Genomic DNA, 14,640 nt, shown 5'->3' on the forward strand with positions numbered 1-14,640 from the left:
TTGACTTTTAAGTATCTTCTTTCTTTTTTTAGCTCGTTTCAATTTTGATTAGAGTTGAGTGTGCCACTCGATGACCGGAAGGTCTTTTTGTGCACCCAATTCAATGGACCAAAGTTATTTTTGAGCATTTTTTTTTGTTTTATAAATATTGTGTTCTCTAATAAAAAATTGCATATTGACAAAACAATTTATTAAGATAAATAAATTATATAATAATAAGTATTGCAGAATGAAGTGCTCTTCTTGCCATCTAGTTAATCTTGTTTGGCGAGCAATGTTAAGTGAGTAAATTTACATTTTATAACTGTTATTTATTAACCGAAGACTTAAAAATAGTAGAAGCCTGACTGCATTGACTCTTAAATTGAAGTGATTGCTGTTTTGTTTCTTTAAAGACTTTACTTTATTTGTATTTATGTGAAATTTAAAGAACAACACTTGTTAACAAAAAATAAGATTTTAATAAAGTAAGTTTAGCTTTTAATAGATTTTTGTAAAAAAAATTTTTGTTTATTTTGTTTCTTTAAAGTGTGTAGTACTCCACCATTGCCGTTGAATAACGGAAAAGTGAGCGGCCCGAGCAAGCCGACTGTCGGGTCAAACTACACTTACAGCTGTGATTCTGGTTATGTGCTGAGCAAGCAGTCACCAAAGTACGTCGTTTGCGAGCTAAACGCTACTTGGAGTTTTCAAAATGAAAACCTACCTGTTTGTGTCCGGAGTTAGTTTAGCTTGAATAAAGTTTTTTTTTTATTTTATTGCAGATAAACTAAGAGCCTACTAAGTTTTTGTGTTTAGGTTGCGTGGAGCATTAGAGCAGGTACTCCATCCAAAATAAAACTTAGTATAATGTTATAGAGTATAATATGTTTTGGTTTCAAGAAAACAAATAGAGAGATCTCAACTGCTGGAGGAGAAGTAATATATTTATTCTTTCAAAAATTTATTTTACAAACTAAGTTTCGGTCAAAGACCTCTTCAGTGCTTAAATAAATCTAAAAAAAGATATGTGACAGTCATGGAAAATAGCAATTGAACAATTAAATTAAGATAAAAACAAAATATTACTGAAAATTTTTACTTAAGAAGCTAAACAAATCAAATTTTAATATTAAGACTGAGTTTTTGTAGGAGTTTAAATTTTTAGCTAAGTTTTAAAATCAATATAACAACAATACTAACAATAATCAAAGCTGTATGTATCTTTCTTTTATCTTCTAAATAATTTACAGACTAAACATTGCTTAAGTAAAAGTGTAATTAATGAAATGAGCTTAAAATTTAATTGAAATTGGTGTGGCTTATTTTAATTGTGACGTAATTATTGAAAATTTGAACAATTTTGTGCTTTTAATCGTTATTAAAATTTAAATTTCCGTTCATATGTTTTATATGAAAGCTTACAGTTAAAACAAATTTTTACCTTAAAACAAAACAAGTTAAATTATGGTACTAAGTTTGAATTTTTGGCAAAGTTTAAATTCTAGTTAAATTTAAAAATCAAAGAACAACACAAATAAATAAGAATAAGGTTAATAATAATAAGTAGGCTTAAGTTAAGATGCATTTTAATCAAGCTGAATTTTATTGTGACTTGAATATTGTAAATTTAAGTAGTTTTGTGCTAATAATAGTTACCAAAATTTTAAAATTTTGCTTGAATAATTTAGAAAAAAAATTAACTTTAAGAAAATTATAGTTACAAAAATTAAAAATTAAAAAGCATGCATAAAACCTGTATTACGATTAATTTAAGTTTTGAAGTGGAGTTTTCGGAAGTGCGGGCAGGAATAAAAGAGTTCGTACAGACAGAAGGGATAATCTAAACAAACGGTACGAACTCTTTTATTCCTGCCCGCACTTCCGAAAACTCCACTTCAAAACTTAAATTAATCGTAATACAGGTTTTATGCATGCTTTTTAATTTTTAATTTTTGTAACTATAATTTTCTTAAAGTTAATTTTTTTTCTAAATTATTCAAGCAAAATTTTAAAATTTTGGTAACTATTATTAGCACAAAACTACTTAAATTTACAATATTCAAGTCACAATAAAATTCAGCTTGATTAAAATGCATCTTAACTTAAGCCTACTTATTATTATTAACCTTATTCTTATTTATTTGTGTTGTTCTTTGATTTTTAAATTTAACTAGAATTTAAACTTTGCCAAAAATTCAAACTTAGTACCATAATTTAACTTGTTTTGTTTTAAGGTAAAAATTTGTTTTAACTGTAAGCTTTCATATAAAACATATGAACGGAAATTTAAATTTTAATAACGATTAAAAGCACAAAATTGTTCAAATTTTCAATAATTACGTCACAATTAAAATAAGCCACACCAATTTCAATTAAATTTTAAGCTCATTTCATTAATTACACTTTTACTTAAGCAATGTTTAGTCTGTAAATTATTTAGAAGATAAAAGAAAGCTACATACAGCTTTGATTATTGTTAGTATTGTTGTTATATTGATTTTAAAACTTAGCTAAAAATTTAAACTCCTACAAAAACTCAGTCTTAATATTAAAATTTGATTTGTTTAGCTTCTTAAGTAAAAATTTTCAGTAATATTTTGTTTTTATCTTAATTTAATTGTTCAATTGCTATTTTCCATGACTGTCACATATCTTTTTTTAGATTTATTTAAGCACTGAAGAGGTCTTTGACCGAAACTTAGTTTGTAAAATAAATTTTTGAAAGAATAAATATAATGTTATAGAGTTTAAAAATTACTGTACCTTAGAAAACTTTTGTTTACAAACAGCTTATTGCAATTGTAGTATTTTTATCTTACTCAAGTTTACATAAGATTTGATCACACAAACTCGATCATCCGACCACAGGCATTCGGTAGACTGAGACCGGTTTCGTCCTTATTAGGACTCATCAGTCAGTCACAACCAAAATACTTGTAGTCATCAATCTACATATATATTTTTTTCAAAGCATTAAGAATTGAAAAATATTAAAAACTAATAGTTTGCAACGCTCCTCCCGCACTGAACTACGGCAAGTATTTAAATGATACGTTGGAATTTTACGAAAAGGGAGAAATTATCAGCTACACATGCGATTTTGGCCCTGACAATTTCGTTGGTGTTATCAAGTGTGATGTCGATGACTGGAACACAAAGCCTTCTTGCCCACAAAAAAGTTAGTTTTAGCTTCAATAACGTTTATATAATACCCGAATAATCCAGGGTTTCTTTAAAAGGGGTAATAGCGTCTAAATTGGGCAGTTTTAAAATTTTGGGAAATCATAAAACTTTGCTTTTTAGTTTGCTATAGTTTTAAAATTTGTTTACTTTTCAGTGTTTTTGACTAAAATAAGATAAAAGGCAGGGTTTTTTATAGCGGTTATAGCGGTCCCTATCAAAAAGCATAAGATAATAAGGGGCAGAAAAATTGGTAGGGTATTTAACAAACAAAAAAGGAGATTCTTTTTAAATTCTGATAAAGGGGGCGCTTATAAGTTTATTTTTTGGGAAAAGCTGGTTTAATCAAACCAATCAAGTTTGTTTAGATCTAATTAAGACTTTCTTAGTTATAATTTAAAGCTTAAAACAGTTTAAGTACTTAAAAACAGCTTATTTAGTATTATTAAAAATAAAACATTTAATGTTGTACAAGAAAGTGTTTGAAATTTTATATCAGTCAGGTCAAATTATCACATATCCTAAATTTTAATAATTTAATGAAAAGGAGATCCTAGAGAATATATTTCAAATAAGTTGTCTACGATACATAAACAAGTTATATTTAAAAACATATTTCAATTCTAGATAAAACACGTATGAGTTTTATGAAGTGTAAAAAAGAATAAGCATTTAAAAAATTACCTGTTTTGCAGAATGCAAAGTTATTTTCCGATACTCGTTTTGTGCGATAATGTAGTAGAAAAAAAATACTTTAAGGCCAAAAGTACAAAAAGTACTGGTATTGTTTACCTATTTTAAAAAAGAAAATTTTCTATGAATACTTAAAATATTTTGACATAATGATTGTTTGTCATTACGTTGAGATTAGAATTAAAATGTTTCAGAATAACTGTTTAAAACTATAGGATAAGTTGTATGTTGTAAAAAAAGTTTTTTCTCCTCTTTATCCGCTCCTTTTATAAATAAATTATTATACTTAACGAACTTTAATGATTTATCTTAGAAAAAAAAGATAATTTTTTGTTTATATTAAAGTTTTAATGCACATAGTTAAAGAAAATGTTTATTATCTTTACATTATAAAATAAAATATTAACAAAACTTTAAGAAAAACTAAATAACTTTGCTTTCTAGATTGTCCATCTGATCCACTAAGTCTCGACAATGGATTTGCTAATTTAACTAAACATAGTGCTTGGAACCAGACATCTATTTACAAATGTAATACAGATTATACTCTTCATCCAGCAGAAAACAACAAGAGAGATTGTGTTGAGAACGGCGAGTGGGTAGGAGACGTAGGAACTTGTTATCCTAGTGAGAAAATCAATTGTAAAATAACTATGAAAAACATAGATGAATTAGTTATATTTATTAACACTTTTCAATGTTAGACAAAATACATATGAGATTTTAAGAAGTTAAAAAAAAACATTTAAAATATTACCCTTTTTGTGAAAATACAAAGTGTTTTTACAAATGATGCTCGTATTTTGCATAAGTGTATTAGATCAAAATCATGTTATGTCCAAAAGTTTAACATTAGTTTTGTTTACCATTGTTATAAAATGAGTATTTTCTCTGAAGACTTAAAACATTCTGACATTATGAATGTTTTTTATTACGTCAAGATTATAATGAAAATGTTTAAGTATAATTATTTAAAACTTTAAGAGAAATTGTATGCTTTACAAAAAGTCTGTTTACCTTTTTATCCGCTCCTTTTATAAAAAGTTCATTAAGGTCTTAAGTCATTAAGCTCTTCGACTTTAAAAAAATTATAGAACTAATATTATTTTTTCAATTTATATTTTAACCTTTAATGCTTATAATTTAAAAAAAAGTACATGATAATTACATTAAAAAAAACTATATTAAAAAGTTACGTTAAGCAAGATAACTATGCTTTCTAGATTGTCCATCTGATACACAAAATCTCGAAAATGGATTTCCTAGCCTAACCAAACATAGTGCTTGGAACCAGACATCTATTTACAAATGTAATACAGATTATACTCTTCATCCAGCAGAAAACAACAAGAGAGATTGTGTTGAGAACGGCGAGTGGGTAGGAGACGTAGGAACTTGTTATCCTAGTGAGAAAATCAATTCTAAAATAACTATGAAAAACATAGATGAATTAAGTATATTTATTAACACTTTTCAATGTTAGATAAAACACATATGAGATTTTAAGAAGTTAAAAAAAAAAACATTTAAAATATTACCCTTTTTGTGAAAATACAAAGTATTTTTACAAATGATGCTCGTATTTTACATAAATGTATTAGATCAAAATAATGTTGTGTCCAAAAGTATAACATTAGTTTTGTTTACCATTGTTATAAAATGAGTATTTTCTCTGAAGACTTAAAACATTCTGACATTATGAATGTTTTTTATTACGTCAAGATTATAATGAAAATGTTTAAGTATAATTATTTAAAACTTTAAGAGAAATTGTATGCTTTACAAAAAGTCTGTTTACCTTTTTATCTGCTCCTTTTATAAAAAGTTCATTAAGCTCTTAAGTCATTAAGTCATTAAGCTCTTCGACTTTAAAGAAATTATAGAATTAATATTATTTTTTCATTTTATATTTTAACCTTTTATGCTTATAATTTTAAAAAAAGTACATGATAATTACATTAAAAAAACTATATTAAAAAGTTACGTTAAGCAAGATAACTATGCTTTCTAGATTGTCCATCTGATACACAAAACCTCGAAAATGGATTTGCTAGCCTAACCAAACATAGTGCTTGGAACCAGACATCTACTTACAAATGTAATACAGATTATACTCTTCATCCAGCAGAAAACAACAAGAGAGATTGTGTTGAGAACGGCGAGTGGGTAGGAGATGTAGGAACTTGTTATCATGGTAAGAAAAATCAATTCTATAACAACATAGAAATATATAAATGAATTGATTATATTTATTAACACTTTTCAGTTTTAGATAAACACGTATGAGATTTTAAGAAGTTAAAAAAAAAAACATTTAAAATATTACCTTTTTTGTGAAAATACAAAGTAGTTTTAAAAATAATGCTCGTATTTTGCATAAATGTATTAGATCAAAATCATGTTGTGTCCAAAAGTATAACATTAGTTTTGTTTACCATTGTTATAAAAAGAGTATTTTCTCTGAAGACTTAAAACATTCTGACATTATGAATGTATTTTATTACGTCAAGATTGTAATGAAAATGTTTAAGTACAATTATTTAAAACTTTAAGAGAAATTGTATGTTTTACAAAAAGTATTTATACCTTTTTATCCGCTCCTTTTGTAAAAAATTCATAAAGCTCTTCGACTTTAAAAAAATAAAAAATTAATATTATTTTTCAATTTATATTTTAACCTTTTATGCTTATAATTTAAAAAAAAGTACATGATAATTACATTAAAAAAAACTATATTAAAAAGTTACGTTAAGCAAGATAACTATGCTTTCTAGATTGTCCATCTGATACACAAAATCTCGAAAATGGATTTGCTAGCCTAACTAAACATAGTGCTTTGAACCAGACATCTATTTACAAATGTAATACAGATTATACCCTTCATCCAGCAGAAAACAACAAGAGAGATTGTGTTGAGAACGGCGAATGGGTAGGAGATGTAGGAACTTGTTATCCTGGTAAGAAAAATCAATTCTATAACAACAATGAAATATATAAATGAATATATAACTTTTTAGTACTACATATCTTGTACAGAAACCTAAGACAAAATTCATTCAAAAACATCTTTATTAAAGCAACAAACAAGTAAAATCGATTTCGGCTAACGCTTTTCAACTACTTTTGTAGCAACTAATTTTAAGATTAACTTTTGAGTATATAAATAGTTAGAGGTTACATCAGAAAAAATCAGAAAAATCAATTAACACTAATTAGCATAATAGGGCAAAAATTAATAAGACATTCACAATTCATAAATGCATATATAAAACAGTTGATCAGTAATTTAACTAAGATAAGCAATATTAAAAATAAAAAATAAAAAATAAGCGACAAAATTCAAATAAAATCTATAACAACTTATAAAGATTAGATTTATAAACGTATTGTTGCTTAAACAAATTAGGTTTACATGTTTTTATAAAAAAAGATTCTAAAACACTTAGGTGATAATCGTTACGAGCTTTACTTAAAATTGAAAAGTTACTATCACTATAGTTCTTTGCGCAATCTGAATTGTTTAATAATTGTTCAGCAATCGCTGATGATCTATTAGATGGTTTTTTTAAACCAGTGTCCATCCATCTTCTGAGGGAATTAAAAACGTGTTGGTCCCTTCTTATATGGAATCTTTGGGACGTTCTGCCAATGTACTCACTGTCACAGTGGCATTTGTACATATAAATTATTTTGCTTTTTTCATGATCGGCAGTACGGTCTTTACAAATTCCATTTAAGGGCTTTCTTGTAGCATGACTGATTCTTAGTTTTACAGAGTTAAAAGTGGAGTTTACAGTGTATTTTACAGTCTTTTCTAGAGCAGTTGCTACTTTACCGAGATATGGAAATCTCAAATATACAAGGCCGTTACTAGGACCAAATTTAACAGGTTTTTCAAATTTTGAGATTGTATTGTTAATTGTCTTTCTGATTATATGCGATGGATAACCAAGAGCTTCAAAAATATTTTTTATTTTATCTAATTCTTCTTCAAACAACTTTTTCGAACAAATCTTGTGTGCTCTGAATACCAAACAGGAAATTAAACCGAGTTTTTGAGATAAACGGCAAAATGACTGAAATGGAATATATTGACCAGCAAATGTTGGTTTTCTATAAACAGTAGTAAGCAACTCAGAAGATGTACGCAACAGATGTACATCCAAGAAAGGTAAGCAATTGTCTTTTTCTTTTTCAATAGTAAATTTTAAATTTGGGTGTAAATTCGAAATTTTGCTAAATAATTCCTCAATGTTATATTCATCATTGTAAGACACAAAAATGTCATCAACATACCTAATATAGTTTATTGGTTTTTGATACTTGGAAAAGAGCAATGTTTCAAAGTATCCCACAAAAGTGTTGGCTAAAATAAGTAGTTGAAAAGCGTTAGCCGAAATCGATTTTACTTGTTTGTTGCTTTAATAAAGATGTTTTTGAATGAATTATGTCTTAGATTTCTGTACAATAAATGAATATATTGTATTTATTAAAATTTTACAATTTTGGGTAAACACGTATGAGATTTTAAGAAGTTAAAAAAAGAAAGTTATTTTTGTGAAAGCACAAAGTTTTTTTAACGAAAAATGCTCGTTTTGAGTAATTATGTGTTAGATAAATTACGTTATGTCCAATAGTACAACATTATTTATATTTATCATCATTATAATGAATATCGTCACAAGAAAACTTTAAACATTCTAAAACTATTATTTTTTCTTATTACGTAAAGATTAGAATAAAACTGTTTAAGAATGATTGTTTAAAACTGTAGGAGAAATTATATTTTATATTAAAAGTCTTTTCTACTTTAATCTACTCCTTTTATAAAACTTATTAAACTTTACGATTTAAAACTGTTTATTTAAAGAATTGTTTACAGTTTATAACTTGTATTTAAATTCTTAAAGTTTATAGTTAAAGGAAAAGTAAATTATGATTACATTAAAATTTTGAAAGAATCTATATAACTATGCTTTCTAGATTGTCCACCTGATACAAAAAATCTCGATAACGGATTTGCTAGACCAACCGTTCATAGTGCTTGGAACAAGACATCTATTTACAAATGTAATACAGATTATACTCTTCACCCAGCAGAAAACAACAAGAGAGATTGTGTTGAGAACGGCGAGTGGGTAGGAGATATAGGAACTTGTTATCGTGGTGAGGAAACCGAATCTGAAAAAATCTGAAATATATATATATAACTTAATTTTGTTTTCAAATTACTCTTTAAAGTTTCTTATCTTTAATATGCAAAAACCTTAAGATAAACGTTGCAGATTTTTTCTTTGAATTCCTAAGAAGTTTATATAAAGCACTTTAAAAATTTTTTTATTAAAATTTATATTTCAAACCTGATATATTTGAACAGCATGCCCTCTACTTGTTGTTCCTAAAGATGGTAAAGAGATGATTTTGCACAATCACTCACATCGGCCCGATGTTCGCTTGCCAGGGGAAGTCGTTAAAATTGTTTGCAACTCGGATTTCATTTTCGTTGAAAAGGAAGCCGACTATACGTATGAATGTTTGAACGGCGGTACTTGGAACAACAGTGTAGTAGCAATTTGCGTAAAAAGTCAGAAAATATGTTTTTTTAATTTATATTAAAATCTTTAATGCATATAATTTAAACAAGTAAATGATAATAACCATAAAAAAATACGATAATTTAATTAACTATGCTTTCTAGATTGTCCATCTGATACACAAAATCTCGATAATGGATTTGCTAACCTAGCCAAACATAGTGCTTGGAACCATACATCTCTTTACGAATGTAATACAGGTTATACTCTTCATCCAGCAGAAAACAACCAGAGAGATTGTGTTGAGAACGGCGAGTGGGTAGGAGATATAGGAACTTGTTATCGTGGTGAGAAAACAGAATCTCAAAAAATCTGAAATATATATATTACATAATTTGTTTTAAAACTACTCTTTAAAGTTTCTTATCTTTAATATGCAAAAAACTTTAGATAAACATTGCAGATTTTTTCTTTGAATTCCTAAGAAGTTTATATAAAGCACTTTAAAATTTTTTTATTAAAATTTTTATTTCAAACCTGATATATTTGAACAGCATGCCCTCTACTTGTTGTTCCTAAAGATGGTAAAGAGATGATTTTGCACAATCACTCACAACGGCCCGATGTTCGCTTGCCAGGGGTAGTCGTTAAAATTGTTTGTAACTCGGATTTCGTTTTCTTTGATAAGGAAGCTGACTATGCGTACGAATGTTTGAACGACGGTACTTGGAACAACAGTGCAGTGGCAATTTGCATGAAAAGTCAGAAACTAAATTGAAACATTTTTTGTTCATAAATATTCGCTTTTTTGTTAATTTTTTGTTGTTAAAGTTGATTTTTGCCACCCTTTGAGCACAAAAAAACAGTAAAACTCAACTTTGCCAACAACAGAATGCGGTGCGCCGCCGAACGTAGAAGATTACAAAGTGGAATTCAATTACAGCGTTGTAGTTGACCAGTACTGGCTCAACACAACTGCAACCTACCTCTCTTGCAAGGCTGAACAATACCTTCTGTACCCTGATGACGTCACAAATGCAAGAAACGTGCTCACGTGCGAAAGGACCGGTAAGTGGAATCCTGAAACGGCCCCCAACTGCGGATTGTGTGAGTTTCCTTCAACTGTTCAGTTAAATTTTCACTGGTCTGTTTTTTTCTGCTTTCTAGCAACTACAAATCTTTATTTGGACACTTTTGTCGGCTCTATTTTTGATGGGCACCAGATGCAACCTACCGTGCACTTTAACCTATTTTTTTAACAGCTTGCAACTATGAACTTGCTGAGTGCATAGTTGCAATAACTTCTCGTACACTGAACTGCGATTATGAAGGAGAAGGCAAAGTAAAAGGCAGCCAGCTTTTATGGGAAGACATTACGCATCACCTCGACTTGTTCAAACCGGAAAGCTGGACTTCAAAGAAGAGGATAATGCACTGCATTAATGGGTTGTTTTTCGAGTTTCCCTCGAATAGAGAATACACTTGCCAACGAAATACTCCTTGGTCGCCTTACCCGCTTCCGAGGTGCCTGAGAGGTTTGGTGACTTTGAAATTTGAAGTATAGTGATTTGATTAACAGTGCATTCGCTCTTTTTTTTTTTTAACAATATTATTGCGTTTGGCTTAGATCGTAAAAGCTATTAGAAGTATATGAGAGCGTAAAATGTGTCTCATTAGAATTACTCTAAAGTACTTTTCAAAAACTTTTTTGTAAATAAGCTACATTTTTCAACTTACAGCTTCTTTAACCTTTTAGTTTGCTCGAGATTGGTTTAAGAAAAAATCAAGTTTGATGTTATTTATGCAAAACTTAAACAACCCCAAAAGAAACAACAATAAAATGTTTATATTAAGTAAAGCTGAAAATACCAAATTAAAATAATGTATTTTTACTTACAAAATAACAACTATGTTTTGTCAATTAAAGTACTACTACATAGAAAAATTTTAAAAGCTTATAACTTGTGAAATTTTTAGCCTGTGCCAGTAATTATTCTGATTTCGACAATGTTGACACATTTACTTTTTCAAACTATGAAGATGGCAAAAATTTAAGAGATGGAAATTATCTGTTGGGAACTAAAGTGACGTACACTTGCCACTCTGATTATGAAGCGGTTAATGGCGGTGAAGCTACTTGCAAATCCGATGGAGAATGGGATCCGCCTATTGTATGCAATTAATACGCATTCAATATTGTATGCAAAATAACTAACACTTTTAATTTGTGTTTCGACTTGTTTGAATTGTTTTTTACATGTTAATTCGTGTTGAAATAAGAAATAAGAATTTTACTCGCTTGTTGTTTTTTTTTCAGTTTTATTTGTTGAACTCAAGTGTTTTCAATATTTTTTTATAAATACTTTTGTGATAAATTTAGATGTTTTGTTTATTAACTTTTATTTATTTTTACTAATATATTTATGTGCATTAATAAATTTATGTTTAAATTGAAAGTTATAACCTCTTTCTTTAACATTAAGACAGCTTTGGATTTTTTTGGATGGTTTTTTAGCCAAACACTTCAATTACAATATTTATTCGGATTAGTTGTTTAACAGTGTTTACTAACGTAAAAGTACTTAAGGTTAGCCTTAATAAAACGTTTATATTTTGTACTACTTTTTTAATAGTACATTGATTTTGATGTAACTGTTTTTTACAGCGCTTTTAGTTAAAACTAAGAAATATTTATAAACAAATAAACTTTAACTCTTCGGAAATATTAAGTATAAAAATAAGTTGCACGAAAGAGAGATGGGTATCAAAATTATTGTTTTAAAGATTTTATAAAGTTGAATAAATTTTTTATAAATTAAATTTTCACACAGATGTTTATTTTTTACATTGTAATATAAGCTGATAGCATGGTTGCCATAGTTCCGAATAGTTAGGCTTTTTTAATAGCTTTGGGACGGTTAAGGTTTATTAATGGGTTCATATCTGCAGCTGTACGTTATTTATGCATGTGCGTTGTACGTAAAATACTACGGTTAAAAATTTCAAATAAAATAATACTATTTGACTGATACATTAAATGGAACTATTGTTTTATAGTAATTGATTATTAGTAGAAATATTCTACTTCACAATTATAACTTTTTAAATCAAGTTTACTTAATTTTACGGAAACTAAATGTAACATTAATGTGAATCGGTCTACCAACATTGTGATTAGGATTATATTTAGTTTTCGTATTTCCAAGCAGCCATTTTTCGTCTATACATGTGTTTATAAAGTTAAAATGGAAAGTCTTGAATACTTAAAATTAAAAATGTGAAAATAAAATACGATCTTAATTAAAATGTTACTTAAAAATAAAGTCTAAAACATAAATGTGACCAGCGACTAGTTTTTCAATATCAAAACTAGACTAATTTTTCGAAAAAAAAGTTCTTAGTCAGATTGTATTTCTAAGAAAAATTCAACTAGGCTGAACGTAAGACAACCGTGAATCATACTAAAACCTAGAACTGAATATAAAAGGATTGCAGCTTTTTAGAGTAAAAATCTTAATTAATAGTAAACTAAATCTAACCTTAGTTACATCAAACTTACACTAGTCATTCTCAGTTTTTAAAAAAAATATTAAGAAAAGTTTAAGAAGAAAAATTAAAAAAGTTGAACATTTACAGTTAATAAAGGTTCAATACCTTTTTTTTGCTCAGGTCAGATATTTCATTGTTAAATTCAAATGTTTGCCTATTTATTTACGGTCAATGTTTACAGTGATTAAATCAACTAAAAAATATAGTCTTCTAGTTAAAACAAGAAATGTTCAGTCTGAAAATTTTGCTTAGAATAAAGTTAAGCATTAGCTGCTTAGTTTTTAAATTTGAACCAGCTCAATCTTGAAAGGTAATGTGAAATATAAATATATTCTTTTCATTTCTTTTGTCTGTACAAATTCTTTTTTACTTTCAATTTCAACAGCCAGGCCGGAAAAATCCTTTAGGTTTTCAACAAAAACTTCAGGTGATTCCCCGCGATATTGGTAGTCAAAAACCTTGCCGTTTTTGAAGAACTTCAACTACGGGTAGCATGGGATCTCAAACTTTTCTGCGGTTTCTCTGTTTTCGGTGGCGTCAAATTTCGCGATGGTCACTTCTGGCGTTTTGTTTTCCGCTTTCCGTTTTGTTTGAGTTAAGTTTAAGGTAGGAACTGTGTTAGTTAGCGTAAAAACATTTAAAAGATACTGTACAGCTTTTTATGACAAAAAGAAATTATCTACAGGAGAGATTTATTGTGTCAAATCAAAGCTTTTCAACTTAAAATGTTAAATTGTTTAAAATTCAAGGTTTTTTCAGGTTCATTAGTGATTTTTTTTCAAAATTCCAGGTTTTATTCAAATTTTCTCATAGTCCAAGTTTTTTAGCCTAAACTGTCAAACTCCAGGTTTTTCCAGATTTTTAGGTTTTTGGCAACACTGTAGAGAGTAGTTTTAATAATACTAAAAACAAGTTTTTGGAAAAATTACTACATAAATCAGAGTTGCCATTGTTTGAATTTCTAAACTAGTCTGAGTTAGTCTGTAAAATGAAAATAGTGTTAAGCTTAAAACTGAAATTTTTATTCTAAATTAAGGTATTTAAAAAATTATAACGTTAAAAAAACTATTTTATGCTCACAAAAAAAGGAAAAGACGCCTCAAGTTAAAAACTTACTTAAAATTTCTGAAACAAATTTTATCAGTTCTTACTTTCTATAAAACCCTAAAAACAATTCAAACTAGTCTGAGTTTACTTGAACTCATCAAACAAAGTTATAGTTTTTTTTTTGACTATTAAACTAGCCTAAGTAGCTGAACAGCCTTAATATGTGGTTACCCTGTATCTTTAAAAAGAATTGTTTCACTTATATGACTTTCTTAAATATAAAAATTACATATTATAGTAGTAGCTTAAACACTGATTAAATTTAATGTAGAAAACACCAATATAAATTTTGTAAGAATATACACAACTAGTAAAAATGTTTATTCTAATTCTTATGCTTAACAACAACTATTTTAACTATATAAAAACACTTGTAGTTTTAGTATTTTATAATTAAATTAAAATTAGATTATAGTAAAATTTCTTGTTATATTAAGTTTTTTATATTAGATTTTATAATAATATAACATTCACTTTTTGCAATCAGCACAGTAAAGAAATAAAGATACCTTATCTTTTAAAAAAACAGCAACAAAACTGGCTTCTCTTGTTCATTTTAATAAGAATGATTCTATTGCACTTAATATAAATTTAT

The 14,640-nt window shown here is 27.6% G+C and overlaps 1 protein-coding gene across 1 annotated transcript; it reads left to right on the forward strand.

The window, feature by feature from the left end:
* Window positions 1–229: 229 nt before the first annotated feature.
* On the forward strand, window positions 230–13,410 carry LOC145836281 (sushi, von Willebrand factor type A, EGF and pentraxin domain-containing protein 1-like). Its single transcript, XM_082944100.1, has 15 exons — window positions 230–281; window positions 530–721; window positions 2,987–3,160; window positions 4,300–4,482; window positions 5,175–5,261; window positions 5,867–6,049; window positions 6,726–6,812; window positions 8,839–9,021; window positions 9,233–9,439; window positions 9,650–9,736; window positions 9,944–10,150; window positions 10,281–10,496; window positions 10,652–10,924; window positions 11,367–11,560; window positions 13,324–13,410. Exons 1-15 carry the CDS (start codon window positions 230–232, stop codon window positions 13,408–13,410), a joined length of 2,412 nt encoding a protein of 803 aa, XP_082800226.1.
* The last annotated feature ends 1,230 nt before the right edge of the window (window positions 13,411–14,640 follow it).

This window comes from Thalia democratica, chromosome 5, assembly GCF_965202585.1.
Source record: "Thalia democratica chromosome 5, ktThaDemo2.hap1.1, whole genome shotgun sequence".
Lineage (NCBI taxonomy): Eukaryota > Metazoa > Chordata > Thaliacea > Salpida > Salpidae > Thalia > Thalia democratica.

What these genes read in the sequence shown, in the direction of transcription:
- LOC145836281 (XM_082944100.1), top strand. Translation starts at nt 230, where the DNA reads ATGAAGTGCTCTTCTTGCCATCTAGTTAATCTTGTTTGGCGAGCAATG. An exon ending in GCTTCCGAGGTGCCTGAGAG is followed by an intron (nt 10,925 to 11,366) that starts GTTTGGTGACTT and finishes TGAAATTTTTAG; the next exon opens with CCTGTGCCAGTAATTATTCT. An exon ending in GAGAATGGGATCCGCCTATT is followed by an intron (nt 11,561 to 13,323) that starts GTATGCAATTAA and finishes CAATTTCAACAG; the next exon opens with CCAGGCCGGAAAAATCCTTT.